General features: G+C 45.7%; 1 protein-coding gene across 2 annotated transcripts in view; it reads left to right on the top strand.

The window, feature by feature from the left end:
* OXNAD1 (oxidoreductase NAD binding domain containing 1) overlaps positions 1-22,842 on the top strand; it is a 63,022-nt gene that overhangs the window by 4,781 nt on the left and 35,399 nt on the right. The window contains exons 2-4 of one of the 2 annotated variants that reach the window (XM_063452316.1): positions 7,781-7,929; positions 8,309-8,372; positions 12,225-12,331. In XM_063452316.1, the coding sequence (XP_063308386.1) occupies positions 7,808-7,929; positions 8,309-8,372; positions 12,225-12,331 (293 nt within the window). In that variant the 5' untranslated portion in view covers positions 7,781-7,807. Of the gene's footprint in view, positions 1-7,780; positions 7,930-8,305; positions 8,373-12,224; positions 12,332-22,842 lie in introns of both variants that reach the window. The other variant, XM_063452314.1, reaches the window with a different exon arrangement.

Genomic DNA, 22,842 nt, shown 5'->3' with positions numbered 1-22,842 from the left:
GCTACAGCAGGATTTAAAACGATGGACGTCCAAGTACATATCGTGGTTTGGCCGCATAAGCGCTATAAAAATGTATATTATGCCGCGCATCCTATACTTATTTCAGACGCTGCCTACCACCATCCCCCAAGTCTTCTTCCAGACGCTAACGACCAACGTTAGACAGTTTGTTTGGAACCAAAGGCCTACCCGGATCCAGAGATCGATATTGGAGCGACCAAAGAGCGATGGAGGAATGGGTCTCCCATCCGCACTCATGTGTTACCAGGCGACCCACCTACATCGGCTGGTCGACTGGCACGCCAACCCAAACACTAAACAATGGGTGGACATGGAGCTTCAACAAGCACAGGGGAAGATCCCTGCTCTATTGTGGCTGGGCGAGGCTACGCTCGGAGAAATAAGCACAGGCAACCCGATGATAGACGCCACTCTTAGGGTCTGGTGCGGGATAAGGTACGCCAAGCAGCTCACCACATCACCCAATCCACTCACACCCATTACTAACAACCCAAAATTAGCGGGAGGACTGAACTCTGCTGCCCTTAAAAACTTCCAGGCGACAGACTGGGTTTACCTACACCAATGGTGTAGCGACCGGAACCTTAAGCCCCTGAGAGACCTGATACAGGATCGCAGAGCAACCAGACTGGACGAATTCCACTACCACCAACTCAAAACCTACTATAACGCTATCAAGGGGAAGGATCATGTACACCGCCCCCTCCCATATCTGGAACAACTATGCACGGCTAGGCAACATCTCTCTCACGGCGTATCAACTATGTATTCCGCACTAATGAATAGCGGAGACAAGGGCGCCTTGGGCTTCACGGAGCGGTGGGAAAGGGAAACGGGGATTGAGCTCACGGACATGGAATGGAACAAGATCTTCCAGCTGACGCACAAAGGAACCATAAGCTCAAAATACCAAGAATGCAACTATAAAATCCTGACGCACTGGTATAGGACCCCGGACATCTTAAGACATGTCCATGACACGATCCCCGGCGAATGCTGGAGATGCGGAACCGAAAAGGGTACAGCCTACCATATCTGGTGGACATGCCCCCTCATAGTCCCATACTGGCAAATGGTGAATCACACAATAGAAGAAATCACAGGCACCGATCTACCACTGCAACCCTTGACGATGTTGCTTAACCATACGCACACGCCACTGAAAGCATACAAAAAAGGGCTCACCATACACCTGCTCACGGCGGCCAAGACGCTCATCCCTACACACTGGAAAAACACAACAGTACCCTCCTTGGGGCAGTGGATCGCTAGGGTGGAAGACATCTACAACATAGAAATGATGACGGCCTCCCTGCAGGGAAGAGCAGACAAGTGTGCGCTGACCTGGTACCCGTGGATGGACTATGTGGCCAAGAGGGCGGCAGGGCCGCTGGGGCTGCGCCCGCTCCGGGGGGGGGCGGAGACCGGGACTAACACAGACCTGACCCACACGAACAAGTGGACAACTCTCTGCAACCATAATAACCCCTGTCCCCGATCCCCCAGACTGATGACGGACATAGTACCGACATATCATAACCTAAGACTGCTGAACACCTCACCATGTCTTCAGCCAGACAAAGGATGAGACCCAGGGCATAAAGACAACAGGAATACTGGCTTCCCCTGCTACGGAACAAAGCGTTGCACACAAACCATGGGCCATCCCAGCCACATACAACACTCGACACCACCGACACAACAAACTCCAAGGCCCGGCACTTAGATAGGGAACCTGTGACCGTACTGCCTCCGACACCCACAACGCGAGGCGCTACACCACAAAGGGTACTAAGGCAAGGGAGTGGGGGGGAAACAGGGCCAGGGGCCCATGGGCCGACGAAGGAATTCACTCAGCCCATAAAAAGCGCACCTAATACGCAGCGGTGTACGTTAGGTTACCAAACAGACAAGGGTTGAATGGTCACAATAGGGGCTTAGACCCGGCAATGATGGGTTCTCAAACACGCACGACTCACAACATGGATAAACACTGAGGTTGTTAAACTAAATTACAAGTATAACGCAGTTTCTACAAGACATCGTATGACAGAGACGAACTGTTCACCACACATTGTGGCTTACCCGCATAACCTCACCTGCACAGCCTTGACAATTACGACAGAAGTGGAGGATGCTGGGGCGGAGGGGGGGGGAGGGGGGGGGCAGGAAGGATAGGAAACACACAGTTACATACACTATCTGTAAAAAGGATGCACTGTCATCCCGATACAAGGGAGTACTCAGGCCTCAAATATCCCAGAGGCTCAACTTCATTTCTCCAGGGGTTCTCACACTCGTCGGGAAAACACTCCCGACACCCGATCTAACCCCGACGATTTTCTTCGGTACGGAAGGCATACACCACCCATTGTATCACCTAATATAAGTGATATTACATATTTAAGAGGATTAACCTGAACAAGGACAAACAAGCAGGGACTCAACATGTACAAATAAAACGCCACTATGCACAATCATTCCTTTACAAAATGTACTGTACTTCTGCATGTAACAACTCTTTACATATCAATAAACATTTGATTGACAAAAAAAAAACTACTAGTAGCTGACTCCGTACGGAGGGACGGCCGCTCGCCTGTCCCGAGCATAGTCTGCTGGTTACTTCTGCTGCCCTAGTTCCCCTTCACTTTTGGACCGGTGGAGGTTATCCCGGTCCCGGGAGTTCTACACCCACAGGCACCTGCACCACTAAGAGCCAAAGGTCCAGTAGCGGACAAGATGACAAAGTCTGAGGCCTATTATATCCTCTCTGCTTACCCTAGCAACACGCTCGGCAGTCTAGAGCAGATCTTTACAGCCTTTCTCAGCTGCTTCACACAGAAGGGGACGCAGCCTGTATTCTGCCTGTCCTGCCAGAGTAAATCTTCTTTTTAAATGGTTTTTGATTGTTTATTTCAAAGGAGACTTATAAAATAATGCCAATAGGACATTATTCTGTAGCTTAATAAACAGGGGTGGAGAAACCCTTTAAGATTTTATTCCTGCTTGTATAAAGGAAAAAATATATTTACTTCATAAGTAATTGGCTCTTTAAATTACGTAGAATCCCTTGATTTAAAAATAATTCTTTAATATACTGCTTCCATGCCACTGATGCTCCTGAGTGCTAAATGAAAACTGATGCCTAAGTTTCCTGTTTTTCAATCTTCATCAGTTCACCTCCATGCAAATGTCCTTTTTATTATTCGTACCACAGAAGAATTCTTTGATTAAAGAGACCCAACTCTTGAGTGTTTTTCCTACCATTTCCTATAATCATCTCCTCAATGATGCTACACTCTGTGTTCTCATTTTGATTTCTGTAAGATTGTAAAGAAGAGATGTTGGCGAGCACTGTTATGGCCTATGCGGTAGCATCCTCGCCTACGTGGCTATACAAAAGATGTATCTAATTGTAATATCCATCTTTTATAATAATTGAAGAATAATGCAATCCTTTATAGGTGGTGGTGGGGGGGTTCTTATCCATAATCGCTTCTGTTGCATAGCAAATGTTTGCTAATCAGGCTAAGAAAAGAATGAAATAACCCTTCTAGGGCTTCGATGATCCTGAATTCCACTGCAGAGCAGCCTGTAATGGTCATGCAAGACTTAACTCTTTGTGTTGAAATTATATTGTAAAAACATCCTTGCGTTTTAGATTTGGATTTCCAAATTGCCATTTTAATTTGAAACCCCTTTAAAATTACGTATACTTGCAGAGCTTTAAAGTGTAGAATTTAGGCTGTTTATACCCATATAGAAATGCGATGTATGAATGCATGCATGTTTGTTTTTTTACATCTGTAATTAAAAGTAGTTTGGCCATTCATCTTTTTACCTTTTTAAATGGACACTATAGTCACCAGAACAACTACAGCTTATTGTATTTGTTCTGGTCTGAAGAATCATTCCCTTCAGGCTTTTTACAGTCACCACTGTCTTTTCAGATAAAATTCAGTGTTTACATTACAGCCTAGGGATACCTCCACTGGCGATCAAAGAAAGTGTGGTAAACCGCGCCAAATACAGGCAGGGTCACGTTACGTCATTTCCGAGTGACGCACGCGAACCCGAAATAACCAATCGGCACGATTTACGATGCCTCATTTCCGGGAGATGCACACAAACCCAAAAGGATCAAGCAGCACACCGGATTCTACTAATCTAACATACACTGCCTATATAAACTGGGACATTTTAAGATGCATCCACACTTCTGAAGAAGCCCATTCCTCTCAGGAGCCTCTAAAAGTTGCACTTTTGTAAAACTCCACTTCACTTTTTACACAGTTGACAAACTGCACTATTATTTTTTTGTATTTCTCTCTCTCTTTGAGGTCCTCCAAAGATTATTACAAAAAAAGACCTCTAGAAAGAGAATGCATGTATATATTTGTAAATTAGCATAAGAATTGAACACAATATTGTAGTTGACATTTTTCACCTTATTTGGTGCGGTTTACCACACTTTATTTGTTCACTTGTTACCACTCAGGCAAGGTTGGGGAATCCTTGCTGGTTCATTGCTGCCCATTATGTTGTTATAGCGAGTTCCTATTCTGCATTTTTTTCCAATTATACCTCCACTGGCCACTCATCAGATGGCTACTAGAGGTGCTTCCTGGGGCAGTGCTGCACAGTGAGCATTCAGTGTCTCCATCCTCTTCATGCAGACACTGAACTTTCCTCATAGAGATGCATTGATTCAATGGATTCCATTCCTATGGGGAAGCATTGTGATTGGCTCAGAACAACACTTTTGTTGATGTCAGCAGAAGCAGGTAGCTCAGGTGCAGAGCCAGCAGTTGCAGACTTGAATACAAGCAAGATTTTACTTTATTTAGTGGGGCCAGGAATACGTTTGTGTTCCTGAACCGCTAGTGTTCTATTAAATTTGTTGGTTAGCAAGTGAAGATATACAGTGTGGGGGAAAAAACACCTGTCCACAGAATCGATCAATCCGATTCCAAACTCTCCACCATGGCCAAGACCAAAGAGCTGTCCAAGGATGTCAGGGACAAGATTGTAGACCTACACAAGACTGGGATGGGCTACAAGACCATCACCAAACAGCTTGGTGAGAAGATGAAAACAGTTGGTGCAATTATTCACAAATGGAAGAAACACAAAATAACTGTCTCCCTCGGTCTGGTGTTCCATGCAAGATCTCACCTCGTGGAGTTTCAATGATCCTGAGAATGGTGAGGAATCAGCCCAGAACTACACGGGAGGATCTTGTTAATGATCTCAAGGCAGCTGGGACTATAGTCACCAAGTAAACAATTGGTAACACACTACGCTGTGAAGGACTGAAATCCTGCAGCACCCGCAAGGTCCCCCTGCTCAAAGCACATGTACAGACCCGTCTGAAGTTTGCCATTGAACATCTGAAAAAATCAGAGGAGAACTGGGTGAAAGTGTTGTGGTCAAATGAGACCAAAATCAAGCTCGTAGGCATCAAATTAGGAGGAAGAGGAAGAGGAATGCTGCCTTTGAACACCATCCACATGCTGTCTATGAACACCATCCCCACCGTCAAACATGGAGGTGGAAACATTATGCTTTGGGGGTGTTTTTCTGCTAAGGGGACAGGACAAATGCACTGCATTATAGGGATGATGGATGGGGCTATGTACCGTCAAATCTTGGGTGATAACCTCCTTACCTCAGCCAGGGCATTGAAATTAGGTTGTGGATGGGTATTCCAGCATGATAATTACCCAAAACACACAGCCAAGGCAACAAAGGAGTGGCTCAAGAAGAAGCACATTAAGATCCTGGAGTAGCCTAACCAGTCTCCAGATCTTAATCCCATAGAAAATCTGTCTAGGGAGCTGAAGGCTCGAGTTGCCAAACGTCCTCCTTGAAACCTTAATGACTTGGAGAGGATCTGCAAAGAGGAGTGGGACAAAATCCCTCCTGAGATGTGTGCAAACCTGGTGGCCAATTACAAGAAACTTCTGACCTCTTTCATTACCAACAAGGGTTTTGCCACCAAGTACTAAATCGAAGGGGTCAAACACTTATAAATTGATTTGCATGTCAATGATTAAAATAACTCTTTTGACATGTGTTTTTCTGGATTTTTTTTGTTGTTTTGTTATTCTGTCTCTAACTGTTAAAATACACCTATCATTAAAATTATAGACTGATCATTTCTTTGTCAGTGGGCAAACGTTCAAAATCAGCAGGGGATCAAATATTTTTTTTCCCTCACTGTATCATCAAATCACTGACTTTTAGCTTGATGGAATGAATGAGGCCTCCTTTTCATTGGTTACTGGGGGGAAAAAATATATATTTTTTACTTGCAAACACATTGGTAAATTTGACAGATTCATCTGCCAGCTGGTTCGCCATCCGCGTAAAAATAATCTGAGAATAATGAAAAACCTTGCCAAATGTGGAAGTCAATAAACAATAGCAGATGATTTGTGATGAAGTTTCTTTCCATAAATCAGAGGAACCATGTGTTGTACATTTTCAGCCAAACATTTATTTCACTGACAGTGTAGTATTGAGCTTTTCAAAATAGGTTTGATAGCCACATCATGGCATGTAGGATAAGAAATGTTGCCATATGGAGAGACACAACTCCTATTTTTGCAAACCGACTCCTATCACATTAACATTTTGGTAAAAAAAAAAAATGTGCTTATAATATCTCTCTGTGTATTTATTTATATACATTCTTTATATTTTGGTTCTTTCCACCGACTAAAAATTGTTTTGTTTTTTGTTTTCTTTTTAAAGGAACACTATAGTCACATAAATTACTTTAGCTAAATAAAGCAGTTTTAGTGTATAGATCATTCCCCTGCCATTTCACTGCTCAATTCACTGTCATTTAGGAGTTAAATCACTTTGTTTCTGTTTATGCAGCCCTAGCCACACCTCCCCTGGCTATGATTGACAGAGCCTGCATGAAAAAAAAAACTGGTTTCACTTTCAAACAGATGTAATTTACCTTAAATAATTGTATCTCAATCTCTAAAGTGAACGTTAATCACATACAGGAGGCTCTTGCAGGGTCTATCAAGCTATTAACATAGCAGGGGATAAGAAAATCTTAATTAAACAGAACTTGCAATAAAGAAAGCCTAAATAGGGCTCTCTTTACAGGAAGTGTTTATGGAAGGCTGTGCAAGTCACATGCAGGGAGATGTGACTAGGGTTCATAAACAAAGGGATTTAACTCCTAAAAGGCAGAGGATTGAGCAGTGAGGCTGCAGGGGCATGTTCTATACACCAAAACTGCTTCATTAAGCTAAAGTTGTTCAGGTGACTATAGTGTCCCTTTAATTATGATTTTTATACTTTTTCTTCTTGTTGGAATCAAAATGTAATAAAGGTATTGAAAATAAATCAGTCAAGATATAGAATATAAGAAAAAGCTAACGAAACAAAATTGCATAAACATAGGAAAATATCTTATTGCAATTTTAAGGAAAAAAAGTATAATCTTGTTATATGTCACCCATCTCCTTGGTGGGTAGTGACCAGTATAAGCACTTTATTATACTTGAGTATTTTAAAAGCATGAGCGGTTTATTGAGAGAAGAAAGCTTAGCTAAGGCTTCAGTGGCGATCTCCGCTTAGATGCCTCTCAACTATCATGTGTGAAGGGTTAAAAAAAGTATTTTCCTTCTATATTGGCTGAATGATGCTGGTGGATGTACTGGTCGAATGGTTTTAATTGTTTAAACACATCAAGGTACTATTTTGATCAATCTGCTTTTTACTCTCTCTGCAGGGAGGACCTCTGGCTAGTACCTTAACCATGGCACTTGCTGCTGTGTCTGCTGCTTACCAAGTGCTCAGAGGGACTACTGGAATTTTCACTAGTCAGTCGACATCACTGCTGTCGAGGGCCCGTGCTTTGTATGCCTGTTCCCTGAATAGGTGGGTGATCTGTCTGCAGGCACTATTAAATATTGTTTGCAAAGTGATGTGATGGCAGTTCTGTTGTTTTAGGAAAGAGATGCTCTCATCAAACTCTCAAACAGTAGATCTTTGTTGCTGTTGTTACAGGACAGAGGCCTTTCGTAAGTTATACTAATGCATGTTATTCAGTGCAAAACCGCTAGCCCCATTAATTCTGTCTGTGCTGTTAAAAACAGCTTGTGTCTGGTGGGTTTGCACTGGAGGGCCTCTTGCAACCATACCGTATAATTTCTCTATTGTTACCTTGACAAAAAAATATGAATTCATCATCTGTCTGCTCACTGAAGACCCAGTGCTACTTTATAACCCTGAAATCTGGATTTATTTGAACTAGAAGGAAAATGACTTCAAAGAGGAAAACAGATCACTTGGAGAGAACGGCAAATAAATTTAGACAAGAAGTAAGTTCTGTGTGTGTGTCTGTCTGCCTTTTTTCCTTTTAATCTCTGTTGCAGATTATTGTTTCTCTATAAAAAAAATTTTTTATTTTATTTTATTTTTTACATTCTCTGTGTTCTAATTGTGTTTGTATATAAAAGTAATTTCATTTTTGTTTTGTTTGAGAAACCGAGTAATTCTGGCAAAGAGTGAGCCACAGTGTCAGGAACGAATGGAAGCGTTCATTCACAATTCTGTGTAAATAAAGTGGATTAGCAAATTGCTTGATATGTCTAAGAAAGCATATATGTTTGGGTTTCTCATCTCTGTAATTGTCATTTCCCTTCCCAGATCATTGATCAAATGTTAAGGTAATCTGCTAACTATGGGGGTGCATAAATAGCAGTAGCAAAACGTTGTAGGTGATAGGCAGGAGGAAAATAATTTTATTTATTTGAATCCATCCTTGGTTTTTACAATGATGCGTCAAACCTTAAGCAACAAAAATCTACAATTGAAAAATTAGAAATCACCAAGAATGTGGAGTAGTTTTGTGCATTGTATTTTTTTTCTCAGCACTTTAAATCCAGAAACATATAGTACTTTCTTGCTTTGTTCTATTATTAAATTTCTGGCTTTAAAGGCACACTCCAGACACTGTAACAACTTCTTCGGAATTAAAGCGAAACTATAGTGATGGGAAAACAAAGTTGTTTTCCCCAGCACTATAGTGACCTACAATGCCCCCCTCCCTCGCCGGCCCCCAACCCTGTGGTGCTGGAAGTATTAAAAACCCGTTTGTCACTTACCTAATTCCAGTGCTGATGCCCCTTAGCACATGGTTAGGCTCCACCTCCGCTCCTCTTCCACCGACATCAGCTGGCGGTGGAGACCTAATGCACATGCGGGGCAAGCGCAACTCATGCATTAGGACTACCCCATAGGAAAGCTTTGCTCAATGCTTTCCTATGGGGTTTCAGATGACGCTGGATGTCCTCATGAAGAACGTGAGTACATCCAGCGTCAGGCGACCAAGAGTCTCCTAACCACCCAGAAGTGCTAGACAGTAACTAGAGGCGGAATTAACCCTGTAATGTAATTATTGCTGTTTATCAATATAAATGAGCTGAAGTGGTCTGGGTGCCTATATTGTCCCTTTTAAGTTTTTATAGTGTGAGGAAGTCCCAGGCACCAGTTTACCTCAAGGTGTTAAATTGTTAACAAACGCTTTAACCCTAAAGTCTTCAATCCAGCACCATCAGCTCTGCCCTTTCACCCTTCACTTTCTTTTCAGCCGTGGCTACAATCAGGAAGCTTTGGACTGAGTACCACATTATTTCTTTGCTCCGTTTTTGTGAATGGTGTCAGCTGACGCTCTCAGCCTATCAGTGGAGTCCAGGCCAAGGCTTTCTGGTTGGGCACTGCATTGAAGACTTTGGGGTTGAACCATTCAGTTATGATCTAACCCCTTAAAGAAAGCCAGCATCCTCACACCATTACAAATTGTACATTGAAATATACACTATATGTTATAAAAATACAAATACAGGGATTTATGAAATCATGTATTGTGCTAGCACAGGTAGCTAATTGTTCTGGTGTTCAGTGTGAAAACTGTACTGCAATCTTCACCTGGCTCCTTTCCCCAAAAAGGTACAAGATCTTGGTGTATTGTCCCTGTCCCCTTAACCCTGCAGTTGTAATTATTGCAGTTTCTGAAAAACTGCAATAATTACCTTGCAGGATGAAGACTACCTCTACTAGCTGTCAATCAGACATCAACCAGAGGCACTTCCTGGTGGTTACTGACACTGGACGTCCTCACGCTCTGCATGAGGATATCCAGCCTCCAGCATCCAGCCTCAGTCAATTCCCGATAGGAAACATTGCAGCATTAGTATTCTCCCAGAAGGAGGGAGGGGAGTGCCGACCCAGTGCTGAGGAACATCAGCGCTGGAATCAGGTATGTACAGTAAAGATATTTCAACCCTTACTATGTCTGGGAGGGATGGGGGTGCAAGCGAACTATAGTTCTAGGAATACGACTTTGTATTCCTACACTATAGTATCCCTTTAAATTCCTAATACACCATTGAACATTATGTATGTAATGTTTTTTTTAGCTCTGTATATTTAGATGTATTAAAAGGCAACAAACGCCTGATAGTTTTCTTACAGGTAGCCTGGTACTGGCTCTTGGGAATGGCAGCTGGCAGTGGGGGCAGCTACGTGATGCTTTTGCTCCTTTCTGAGCTGATGACAGATTTTTAGTTTTGCCCATGTAAGGTGTCATTGTAGAAAAGCTTTTTGCCATTTGGGTGCTACGCCATATCTGATGCATGGCATGGTAGGGCATCTTTTTTTGATTTTTACTGCCAGAGCTAAGGGGTGCTACCAGACCAGTACCTGAAACTTAAGTTATCTGAACAATCCACACAGATGTTGAAGATCTTTTTTTCATTACTCAAGAGGTACATGCAAAGGTCAGACTTAATCTACACAGCAATTTAACTAGCAGAATGTACATATTAAATTGTATTACTTACCTAAAGGAGACCTTGCCACCCACACATTTCTTTAAAGCTGGTTTAAATAATTATCTTGCTTATGTAGATTATGTATTATTTTAGAGATCTGTGTCATAATTCAATTCTGCAAAACATAAAAATACTATCGATGACGGACTGAAATGGCAGGTCGGTTAAACATGCTGCAGTGCTTAGCTAACGACTTGTCTATTTGGAACTGCGTAATTAATAAATATATAGTATTTTTAAAACTGCAGCTACTAAAAAGTGTGTCTGTGGCATTTTTTTGATCTATTAATATATGACTTTAATTTCATGGCACGCAACTCTATAGACACTGACAATTTACCCATTCAACACGTTTAAATGGAGGGTTGAAGCATTCTGCTCTGAATACTGTATATTGATTTATCCAAAAGTAATTGGATAATTGGCTGCTGAACTTTTTTTTTGGCCAGGTGCGTGCCATTACATCATTGTTTTTATACGTAAATAAAACTGGGTGTGACATTTTTATTTGGAGTTTATTCTAAGCAACCATGAGGCAATAAAATCCACTGTGTGATACTGTATAATCTTAGCATCAAAGCTAGTACATTGTACTGCAGTGCTTATGGTGCCAGTGGTCAGATCAGAACAGCCAGCTTAAGTTCTGCTTGGAGGACACATCTGTAAATGACAAGAACTGTTCATGATCTAAACTCTAAAACATATCACCTAATACTTGAAACGTAGTGGAGGTTATAGTCATGGTTTACTTATGTGTGGTTGCCACTGGAGATGGCTCACTTGAATATTCTAGATGAACTCTGACGTTTATTTACAACATTTTAGTTACATAACCTCATATTCTAAATCTCATTATTGTCACATACATTCTTAACAAAATTAATTTAAGAAAACATTCTCTGAGTCACGTAAACTGAACCTATTTGAGCATTAATTTCACTTTCTGGGGACATCTAAAGAAATAATGCACATCCATTTATTTAAATGAAAAACACTTTACAAGTACATCACTGTATTTCAAAGGACACAGTACATACAAATAGACCCCTAAATGCACATGCATACGCTATCCAAAAGCATGCTTACATTTAAATGCGAAAACACTGTACACAAAAACAACCCTGCAAGGATGGGCAAGTGATAGATCCTTAGCATTGTTGGAATTGTACGACATTTTGTAGATGCTGCATATCTCCATTTTTCAGCCATATTACACATACACCACCTCTTACAATGCAAACATTTGTACGTCATGTATTTAACAACTAATAACCATGTACTAGTAGTGACTGTATGTCATCTATAGTTTTGTTTCAACTTGCATACTGTTCATTTCAGATTATTTCTCCTGCAAATGTCTGTGGGATCACTGATGAATCTGCGACTGTGAAGAGGGTACGACTTGCTGTTGCCAACAGTGAATTTTCATTTAAAGCTGGGCAATGGTAAGATGAATGTTTTTGTATTAGTCCCCTTTGGTTGTGTCTTTTAAGTGGATATTGAGTGTATAGATTTTTCTGGTCTTCTGAGCGTGACACAGATACTCTTAAAACGGCACTGTCCTGGCTGAATCCAGTTTTTTTTTAAATCCCCCCCCCCCCCCCCGACACCACTACATCTAATTGTCCCCATAATCACCCCCAATATTACCTATTTTTTTAATCTTTATTTTGTGCACAGACCTAGGTCCTGGGCGCCGCCATCTTTGTGTTGGTAGATGAAGTCCCTGTGGGACACGTCATCTGCCCACGCTAGATAGAGCTGTAAAATTCCTGCCCATGCTCAGTTAAACACTTGGGCATTCTCTACGGGAATTTCGTCCATTTATTCGTCAGAAAGACGAAGGAATGAATAGAAATTTCAGATGAACAAACAAACACAGAATATAAGTGTTTGTTTGTTCAGTTTAATTACAAGGAGAGAGCTACACAGCAATTTCACTAGCAGAATGTATATATTAAATTGTATTACTTACCTAAAGGAGACCTTGCCACCCACACATTTCTACACGGAAAGCTGGCACCCCACCACTGCCTAATGTCCCCCATGTCCTCCCTCACTCTATATGTATGTGTGTGTGTGTATGTGTGTGTGTATATATATATATAATCTCCACCCATGGGCAACGGGTGGGGGCTAAATGTAAAAATACCACCTCCCAGGGGTGACTAGGGGTCCCCAAGCACCTAGTCACCCCACCACCCAAAAAAATGAAATAAGCCCTACCGACCCACCTCACCCTAAAAATAGTGAGGGGGGAGACAAACGAAATACCTGTAAATGGAAAATATTTACCATTTGTTGCCCCAAAAAAGACCAAATAAAAATCCATAATACCAGTTGAACTTATAAATAAATCAGCCAATTTCTCCCCCCCCCCTGCTAGTTAATAGATGCCCCACCATGGGGCCATTTATTGTGGGGTTGGGGGGGGGGTTCTTTATTATTTTTTTTTACAATAGTGAGCAGCTATTGACTGCTCATTGTTTAGTAGACATGCTCCTAGTCACGGCATAGCGAGTAGGGGCAGATTAATTCCTAATCCGAAGTAATTTTTACTTACTGTTAGTGAAGTTGTCTGAAAGACCAATTTAGGTCTTTCAGCCTTTTGGTAGATAGCTCCCTAATACCGTGAGAATTAGGGAGCTATCTACTAAGCGGATGCAAAATGCAGCCGCGGCACTAATCAGATCGGAATTTCATTCATTAAAATGAAAATTCTAACCGACCTAAAAGTACCGAATGCTGTCTTAACATAATTGAAAAAGCTGTTCCCATTCTTTTAGGATGAAATTCTATAGAATTTCTCTGACCACAGGAAATGGAGCACACTTTGCTCTTCCACTGGTCATAGCTGGTCAGGCGTAGGAAAAATACATAAGACAAAGTAGTCCCTACTTTGTCTTCTGTTTTAAAGAAAACTAGAGCAGACAGGAAGAAAGGGAGAGCAGAGAGGTAGAGAAGAGGAAGCAATTAAAGAAAGGTAAGTTCGGCATGACAGTGCCGCTTTAATTTGGAAATGTTAACAATTTTTACATTTTTTTTATTTTTTTTTGTCTGTGCATTATTTAAAGCCATGGTAATTAGTTGGTTGTTTTGAGTAGAAGATGAAATGAACTGTACATAGTTTTCAGCGATGAAAGCTATGGTGAGGTGAGTTAAGGGATTGAAGGGTAATGCATTGTACAATGTTGATGTGTGGATAAGAACACTGCAGGTATATGTGTATATATATATATATATATATATATGTGTGTGTGTGTGTATATGTATATGTATATACAATTGCAAGAAAAAGTATGTGAACCCTTTGGAATGATATGGATTTCTGCACAAATTGGTCATAAAATGTGATTTGATCATCATCTAAGTCACAACAATAGACAATCTCAGTCTGCTTAAACTAATAACACACAAAGAATAAAATGTTGCCATGTTTTTATTGAACACACCATGTAAACATTCACAGTGCAGGTGGAAAAAGTATGTGAACCCCTAGACTAATGACATCTCCAAGAGCTAATTGGAGTGAGATGTCAGCCAACTGGAGTCCAATCAATGAGGTGAGATTGGAGGTGTTGGTTACAGCCAGGGCTGCCATCAGAAATTTTAGGGCCCCTGACACAGCTCAAGATCTGGGCCCCCGGGGCCAGCCCCGAGTCCGCCCACAAGGATGAAGTGTGTGTGTGTGTGTGTGTGTGTATAGTGGATGCGGTATGAATGTCATGGATGCAGTATGTATAGTGGATGTATAATGTGTATAGTGGAGGCGGTATGTGTGTCATGGATGCAGTGTGTATAGTGGATGCAGTATGTGTGTCATGGATGCAGTGTGTATAGTGGATGCAGATTGTACGTTTTGTGTAATGTATGTAATGTTTGTATGCATGCATTAGATGCAGAGTGTGTGTGTAGTGAATGTAGGTGTGTGTATAGTGCATGCAGAGTGTGTGTTTTTGTAGTGGATGTAGTGTGTATAGTGAATGTAGTGTGTGTGTAGTGAGTGAAACGTGTGTATAGTGAATGTAGTGTGTGTGTGTGTAGTGCAAAGTGTGTTTAGTGAATGTAGTGTGTGTGTAGTACAAAGTGTGTTTAGTGAATGTAGTGCGTGTGTAGTGCAGAGTGTGTTTAGTGAATGTAGTGTTTGTAGTGAGTGCAGAGAGTGTATAGTGAATGTAGTGCAGAGTGTGTTTAGTGAATGTAGTGTGTGTGTGTAGTGCAAAGTGTGTTTAGTGAATGTAGTGTGTGTGTAGTACAAAGTGTGTTTAGTGAATGTAGTGCATGTGTAGTGCAGAGTGTGTTTAGTGAATGTAGTGTTTGTAGTGAGTGCAGAGTGTATAGTGAATGTAGTGCAGAGTGTGTTTAGTGAATGTAGTGTGTGTGTGTGTAGTGCAAAATGTGTATAGTGAATGTAGTGTGTGTGTGTGTGTGTGTGTGTAGAGCACAATGTGTATAGTGAATGTAGTGTGTGTCTTTAGCGCAAAGTGTGTTTAGTGAATGTAGTGTGTGTGTGTGTGTAGTGCAGAGTGTGTTTAGTAAATGTAGTGTTTGTAGTGAGTGCAGAGTGTGTTTAGTGAATGTAGTGCAGAGTGTGTTAGTGAATGTAGTGTGTGTGTAGTGCAGAGTGTGTTTAGTGAATGTAGTGTGTGTGTAGTGCAGAGTGTGTTTAGTGAATGTAGTGCAGAGTGTGTTAGTGAATGTAGTGTGTGTGTAGTGCAGAGTGTGTTAGTGAATGTAGTGTGTGTGTAGTGCAGAGTGTGTTTAGTGAATGTAGTGCAGTGTGTTAGTGAATGTAGTGTGTGTGTAGTGCAGAGTGTGTTTAGTGAATGTAGTGCAGAGTGTGTTAGTGAATGTAGTGTGTGTGTAGTGCAGAGTGTGTTTAGTGAATGTATTGTGTGTGTAGTGCAGAGTATGTGTAGTGCAGAGTGTGTTTAGTGAATGTAGTGTGTGTGTAGTGCAGAGTGTGTTTAGTGAATGTAGTGTGTGTGTGTGTGTGTGGTGCAGAGTGTGCTTGTAAGGATTCAGTGTGTGTGTAAAATAGGGGGGAAGGGGAGTATTATTTTATTTATTTATTTGTGTATATTTCAATTTTATTCCCCCCTCCCTGGTTCTTACCATGCCAGGGAGGGGGGAGATCGCATTTCCTGTTGGTCCAGTGGCATGGTGGAGAGAGCCAGCCGCGGTACATTGAAGAGGGGGCCCAGCAGCACACACTGTCTTCCTTCCCAGCTCCTCTCTGACTAAATCTCACGAGACAGGCCTGTGTGCTGTGTGGAGCGTTGCCATAGTAACCCGTGGCAACGTTCTGGTGGCCGCAGGGTGCAAGAAAGTTAGACAGAGAGCAGCTGGAAAGGAGGACAGAGTGTGCTGCTGGGCCCCCTCTTCATCGTACAGGTAGCAGGGGGCCCTCTGTGCACATATATATATAGCGAAAATCGCTCTCTCTATATATATATATATATGTGCTTCTCTATGACAGCGTCGACATGCAGAGCATGGAGATGTTGAATGTCAGTGCTGCACATTTTGCAACACTGACACAGGAAGCGCCTAGGTGTTCCTAGGCAGCAATGTAAACACTGCATTTTCTCTGAAAAGGCAGTCTTTGCAGCAAAAACCCTGCAGTGGTAGACTATACTCACCAGAACAACTACATTAAGCTGTATAATATAAATTAAGCTGTAGTTGTTCTGGTAACTATAGTGTCCCTTTATGTTTGTGTGTGCAAAGGGGAAGGGACTGCAGAGGGTGCCGAAAGGAAGGGGCTGTAAAGGGTGTGAGTGGAAGGGGCTGCAGAGGGTACAGGGGGGAATAGAGGCTGTAGTGGGTGCAGAGGAGGGACAGGATGTAGTGGGTGCAAAGGGCAATAGGAGCTGCAGTGGGAGCAGTTGGGTAGGGGATTCAGTGGGAGCAGGGAGGTAGGGGCTGCAGGAGGTAGGGGCTGCAGTGGGAGCAGGGGTAGGTGCTGCAGATGGAGCAGGGAGGTAGGGGCTGAATTAGGTAGGGGTTGCAGAGGGAGCAGGGAGGTAGAAGCTGTAGGGGGTATGGGCTAGGGGCTGCAGAGGGAGCAGGGGGTAGGGCCTGCAGAGGGAGCAGGGGGTAGGGGCTGCAGAGGGAGCAGGGGCTGCAGAGGGAGCAGGGGGTAGGGGCTGTAGGGGGTATGGGCTGCAGTGGTCGCAGGGGGTAGGGGCTGCAGAGGGAGCAGGGGCTGCAGAGGGAGCAGAGAGGTAGGGGCTGTAGGGGTTATGGGCTGCAGTGGTCGCAAGGGTTAGGAGCTGCAGAGGGAGGTGGGAGGTAGGGGCTGTAGGGGGTATGGGCTGCAGTGGGTAGGAGCTGCAAGGGGTATGGACTGCAGTGGGATCAGGGGCGTAGGGGATGCAGTGGGAGCAGGGGGTGGGGGCTGCAGAGGGAGCAGGGGGGTTTGGGCTGCAGAGGGAGCAGGGGATGCGGGGGGTAGGGGCTGCAGAGGGAGCAGAGGGGTAGGGGCTGCAGTGGGAGCAGGGGATGCAGTGGGAGCAGGGGGGTAGGGGATGCAGTGGGGGTAGGGGCTGCAGAGGGGCTAGAGGCTGCAAAGGGAGCAGGGGGTAGGGACTGCAGAGGGAGCAGGGGATGCAGTGGGGTAGGGGCTGCAGTGGGAGCAGGGGGGTAGTGGCTGCAGAGGGAGCAGGGGGTAGGGGCTGCAGAGAGAGCAGGGGATGCAGTGGGAGCAGGGGGGTAGGGGATGCAGGGGGGGGGTAAGGATGCAGTGGGAGCAGGGGGGGTAGGGGATGCAGTGGGAGCAGGGGGGGTAGGTGATGCAGTGGGAGCAGGGGGGTAAGGATGCAGTGGGAGCAGGGGGGTAAGGATGCAGTGGGAGAAGGGGGGTAGGGGATGCAGTGGGAGCAGGGGGCTAGGGGGTGCAGTGGGAGCAGGGGGTAGGAGATGCAGTGGGAGCAGGGGGCTAGGGGATGCAGTGGGAGCAGGGGCTAGGGGTGCAGTGGGAGCAGGGGGTAGGAGATGCAGTGGGAGCAGGGGGGTAGGGGATGCAGTGGGAGCAGGGGGGTAGGGGATGCAGTGGGAGCAGGGGGGGTAGGGGATGCAGTGGGAGCAGGGGGGGTAGGGGATGCAGTGGGAGCAGGGGGGTAAGGATGCAGTGGGATAAGGGGGGTAGGGGATGCAGGGGGCTAGGGGGTGCAGTGGGAGCAGGGGGCTAGGGGGTGCAGTGGGAGCAGGGGGCTAGGGGGTGCAGTGGGAGCAGGGGGTAGGAGATGCAGTGGGAGCAGGGGGCTAGGGGGTGCAGTGGGAGCAGGGGGTAGGAGATGCAGTGGGAGCAGGGGGGTAGGGGGATGCAGTGGGAGCAGGGGGGTAGGGGGATGCAGTGGGAGCAGGGGGTAGGGGGATGCAGTGGGAGCAGGGGGTAGGGGGATGCAGTGGGAGCAGGGGGTAGGGGGATGCAGTGGGAGCAGGGGGTAGGGGGATGCAGTGGGAGCAGGGGGGTAGGGGGATGCAGTGGGAGCAGGGGGTAGGGGATGCAGTGGGAGCAGGGGGGGTAGGGGATGCAGTGGGAGCAGGGGGGTAGGGGATGCAGTGGGAGCAGGGGGGTAGGGGATGCAGTGGGAGCAGGGGGGTAGGGGATGCAGTGGGAGCAGGGGGGGTAGGGGATGCAGTGGGAGCAGGGGGGTAGGGGATGCAGTGGGAGCAGGGGGGTAGGGGATGCAGTGGGAGCAGGGGGGTAGGGGATGCAGTGGGAGCAGGGGGGTAGGGGATGCAGTGGGAGCAAGGGGGGTAGGGGATGCAGTGGGAGCAAGGGGGGGTAGGGGATGCAGTGGGAGCAAGGGGGGTAGGGGATGCAGTGGGAGCAAGGGGGGGGAGGGGATGCAGTGGGAGCAAGGGGGGGGAGGTGATGCAGTGGGAGCAAGGGGGGGGAGGTGATGCAGTGGGAGCAAGGGGGGGGAGGTGATGCAGTGGGAGCAAGGGGGGGTAGGGGTGCAGTGGGAGCAAGGGGGGGGTAGGGGTGCAGTGGGAGCAGGGGGGAGGTGATGCAGTGGGAGCAAGGGGGGGTAGGGGTGCAGTGGGAGCAAGGGGGGGGAGGTGATGCAGTGGGAGCAAGGGGGGGTAGGGGATGCAGTGGGAGCAAGGGGGGGGTCGGGGTGCAGTGGGAGCAAGGGGGGAGTAGGGGATGCAGTGGGAGCAGGGGGTAGGGGATGCAGTGGGAGCAGGGGGGTAGGGGATGCAGTGGGAGCAAGGGGGGGTAGTGGCTCCCAAAACCCTCCCAAACCTTACCTCTCTGGTGGTCCTCTTGTAAGTCTGCTCAGGGCAGCTCCGCATAGCTCACTGTGACTGGTGATGTCACTTCCTGCAAAACAAGCCTCACGGAGCTGCCCTGAGCAGTGTTACAGGCAGCTCAGTGAGGCTGTGTTCTGAGACAGGCACACTGAGGGACAGCCTAGTGGGGTCTTTGGGAGGCCCCTTAGCTGCCCCTCAGTATGCCCTGCACAGAGGGAGAACATTTTTAGCAGCAGGGGCCCGCGGACGGCTGTGCGGGCCCCTTGCTGAGTGCAGGCTGGCTGGGGAGATTGTTTAACTCCCCAGCTCAGCCATTACTTACTGTAGCAGTATGTGGGGCTCGGGGCCCCCCAGGACCGCCGGGCCCATGACAACTGTTATGGTTGTCATGCCCTGATGGCGGCCCTGGTTACAGCTGCCCTGCCCTATAAAAAACACACACCAGTTCTGGGTTTGCTTTTCACAAGAAGCATTGCCTGATGTGAATGATGCCTCGCACAAAAGAGCTCTCAGAAGACCTACGATTAAGAATTGTTGACTTGCATAAAGCTGGAAAGGGTTATAAAAGTATCTCCATAAGCCTTGCTGTTCATCAGTCCACGGTAAGACAAATTGTCTATAAATGGAGAAAGTTCAGCACTGCTGCTACTCTCCCTAGGAGTGGCCGTCCTGTTAAGATGACTGCAAGAGCACAGCGCAGACTGCTCAATGAGGTGAAGAAGAATCCTAGAGTGTCAGCTGAAGACGTACAAAAGTCACTGGCAAATGCTAACATCCCTGTTAGCCAATCTACAATACGGAAAACACTAAACAAGAATGGATTTCATGGGAAGATACCACAGAGGAAGCCACTGCTGTCCTAACAAAACATTACTGCACGTTTACAGTTTGCACAAGAGCACCTGAATGTACTGGCAAAATATTCTGTGGACCGATGAAACCAAAGTTGAGTTATTTGGAAGAAACACACAACACTATGTGTGGCGAAAAAGAGGCACAGCACACCAACATCAAAACCTCATCCCAACTGTGAAGTATGGTGCTGGGGGCATCATGGCTTGGGGCTGCTTTGCTGCGTCAGGGCCTGGACGGATTGCTATCATCGAAGGAAAAATTAATTCCCAAGTTTATCAAGACATTTTGCAGGAGAACTTAAGGCCATCTGTCTACCAGCTGAAGCTCAACAGAAGATGGATGTTGCAACAGGACAATGACCCAAAGCATAGAAGTAAATCAACAACAGAATGGCTTAAACAGAAGAAAATACGCCTTCTGAAGTGGCCCAGTCAGAGTCCTGACCTCAACCCGATTGAGATGCTGTGGCATGACCTCAAGAAAGCGATTCACACCAGACATCCCAAGAATATTGCTGAACTGAAACAGTTCTGTAAAGAGGAATGGTCAAGAATTACTCCTGACCGTTGTGCACGTCTGATCTGCAACTACAGGAAATGTTTGGTTGAAGTTATTGCTGCCAAAGGAGGTTCAACCAGTTATTAAATCCAAGGATTCACATACTTTTTCCACCTGCACTGTGAATGTTTACATGGTGTGTTCAATTAAAACATGGCAACATTTCATTCTTTGTGTGTTATTAGTTTAAGCAGACTGTGATTGTCTATTGTTGTGACTTAGATGATGATCAGATCACATTTTATAAATTCTTTATTTTGAAAGATTTTTTTCATGAGGTGGGGGTACAGAAGGCTTTTGAGTGTAGGAGCGTGGGGGTGTGGTATGGTGTTGTGTTATAGGGTTATTGGGTGGTGGAGGTTTGTGGTTCGTCCGCGTAGTATCGAGCCTTTATCTGGGTGTTGTGTCGGGTTAGTTTGCTGTGGGTGTGGTGTTCTGGTTCTGTGGTGTGGGTCTCGGCTGTTTCCGATGTGGTCGGTTTTGCAGGTCGGGGTTGTTGTGTTGGGTATGGGTTGAGTGGTCGTGACATGTGTGAGTAGAAGGGCTGGTAGTGTGTATGGGTTGGATTTTTGTCGGGATGGTTTTGTTTGAGGGGGGTCGAGGGTTGCGTATTCGGTGATGGGGGTATGAAAGAGTGGTAGGTGTGAGATATTAGTGGGAGGGCTGAGAAGTTGTGTCTGGTGAGAGTGGTGTGGGGGGTGGTTGTGGGTCTGGGTTGGGAGAGGGTTACTTTCGGTGGAGTGTGTGGATGTGGATGGGCTTGTTCGTCTAAGTTGGGATATAGTTGGGGTGTTCCCCGAAGTTTGTCGGGGTGGTGGTGGGCCTCATCCATTCATGGGTTGGACGTGGCTAGTGGGAACTCGTAGAGCCACGGGTCCCAGATTTTATTGAAGGTGTTTGTGGAATCATGTAATATTGCGGACAGTTTGTCCATTTTCCTGGTTTCTTCTATTTTGCGTTTCACTGTTTGTAGTGATGGTACTTCTGGTTTGCTCCAGGCTTCTGCTATAGCCCTCCTAGTTGCTAAGGCGATTTTAGCTATCAGCTTGTTTTGGCATCTGGGGGTGTTTTCTAGGGGTTTTGAGAGGAGCCATGTCCATGGGTCCAATGGGATATTGGTGTGCAGTACTTTGGATGTCAGTTGTGATTTGGAGCCATAGTGAGGCTATTTGTGGGCATTCCCACCAAGTGTGAATGTATGTGCCTTTTCTTCCACATTGTTTCCAGCACAGATCAGTGTTGGCTGTGCCCATCTGTTTGAGTCGAAGAGGGGTAAGGTACCAGCGCATCAGTGTTTTGTACGCTTGCTCCTTGTGATTTACACATATGGAGACCGATGCTGTGGCTTCCCATATGTCTCCCCAGTCTGAGGGGTGGTTCGGGGGCCCAAAGTCCCTCTCCCAAGCCGACACGTATGTGAGTGAGCCCTCTGTAGAGGTGATGATAATTTTCGTATAGAGGATGGATATCTGGCTTTTTTGAATTGGGCACGCCATGCAGTCTTTTTCGAAGGGGGTGAGGTTCGTTGTGCTTGCCTTTTGGTTTGTTGGGGTTTCTAGGAAACTTCGAATTTGAATGTAGCGGAAGTGGTCGAATGCGGTCAGCGGTATTTGTTGGGGTAGGTCGGGGAATGGTAGTAGTGATCCGTTTCGGTAGAATTGGTAGAAGTGAAGGAGGTAGTTATCTTGGCACCTGGGGCGTCATGCTGGGGGTGAATTGTGTGTTGCGGAGGATTGGTGTAAGGGGTGAGGGGGTTGAGGTCAAGGAGCTTTTGTGTGCGAGTGTGTCCCAGATTTTGATGGAGTTTGTTAGTGCTGGAGTGGTGGTGGGTGTTTGTGGTCTTGCCTGTTTGCGTAGCCAAATGTAGAGGGATGGGAAGTCCCTACCAAATATGGTGTGTTCCAGGTCCACCCATCTCTTGATCTCTTGATGCCGTATGGAGCGTGGAGGTGTTGTACTTGAGCTAATTGTGCGGCGTGGTAGTAGTGCACATAGTGAGGGAGGCCTAGTCCGCCTGCTCTGTTCGGTATGTATAATGTTGCTCTTTTGATTCTAGCTTTTTTGTTGGCCCAAATTAAGCGGTCGGTTTGGGATTGTAAGGTTTTGAAGTCGGTGACCTTGAGTGGTATGGGCAGAGCCTGGAATAGATACAGGAATCTGGGGAGCAGGTTCATCTTGACTGATGCTAGTCTGCCCAGCCATGATATCGAGAGACCCGCCCATGTTTGTAGGTCTTGTGCTGCTTGTTGTAATAGTGGGGTGTAGTTGCACTGGTATA

This window comes from Pelobates fuscus, chromosome 4, assembly GCF_036172605.1.
Source record: "Pelobates fuscus isolate aPelFus1 chromosome 4, aPelFus1.pri, whole genome shotgun sequence".
Lineage (NCBI taxonomy): Eukaryota > Metazoa > Chordata > Amphibia > Anura > Pelobatidae > Pelobates > Pelobates fuscus.
Note: the sequence above shows the minus strand (reverse complement) of the source record. Positions and strands in the feature narration are given on the sequence as shown.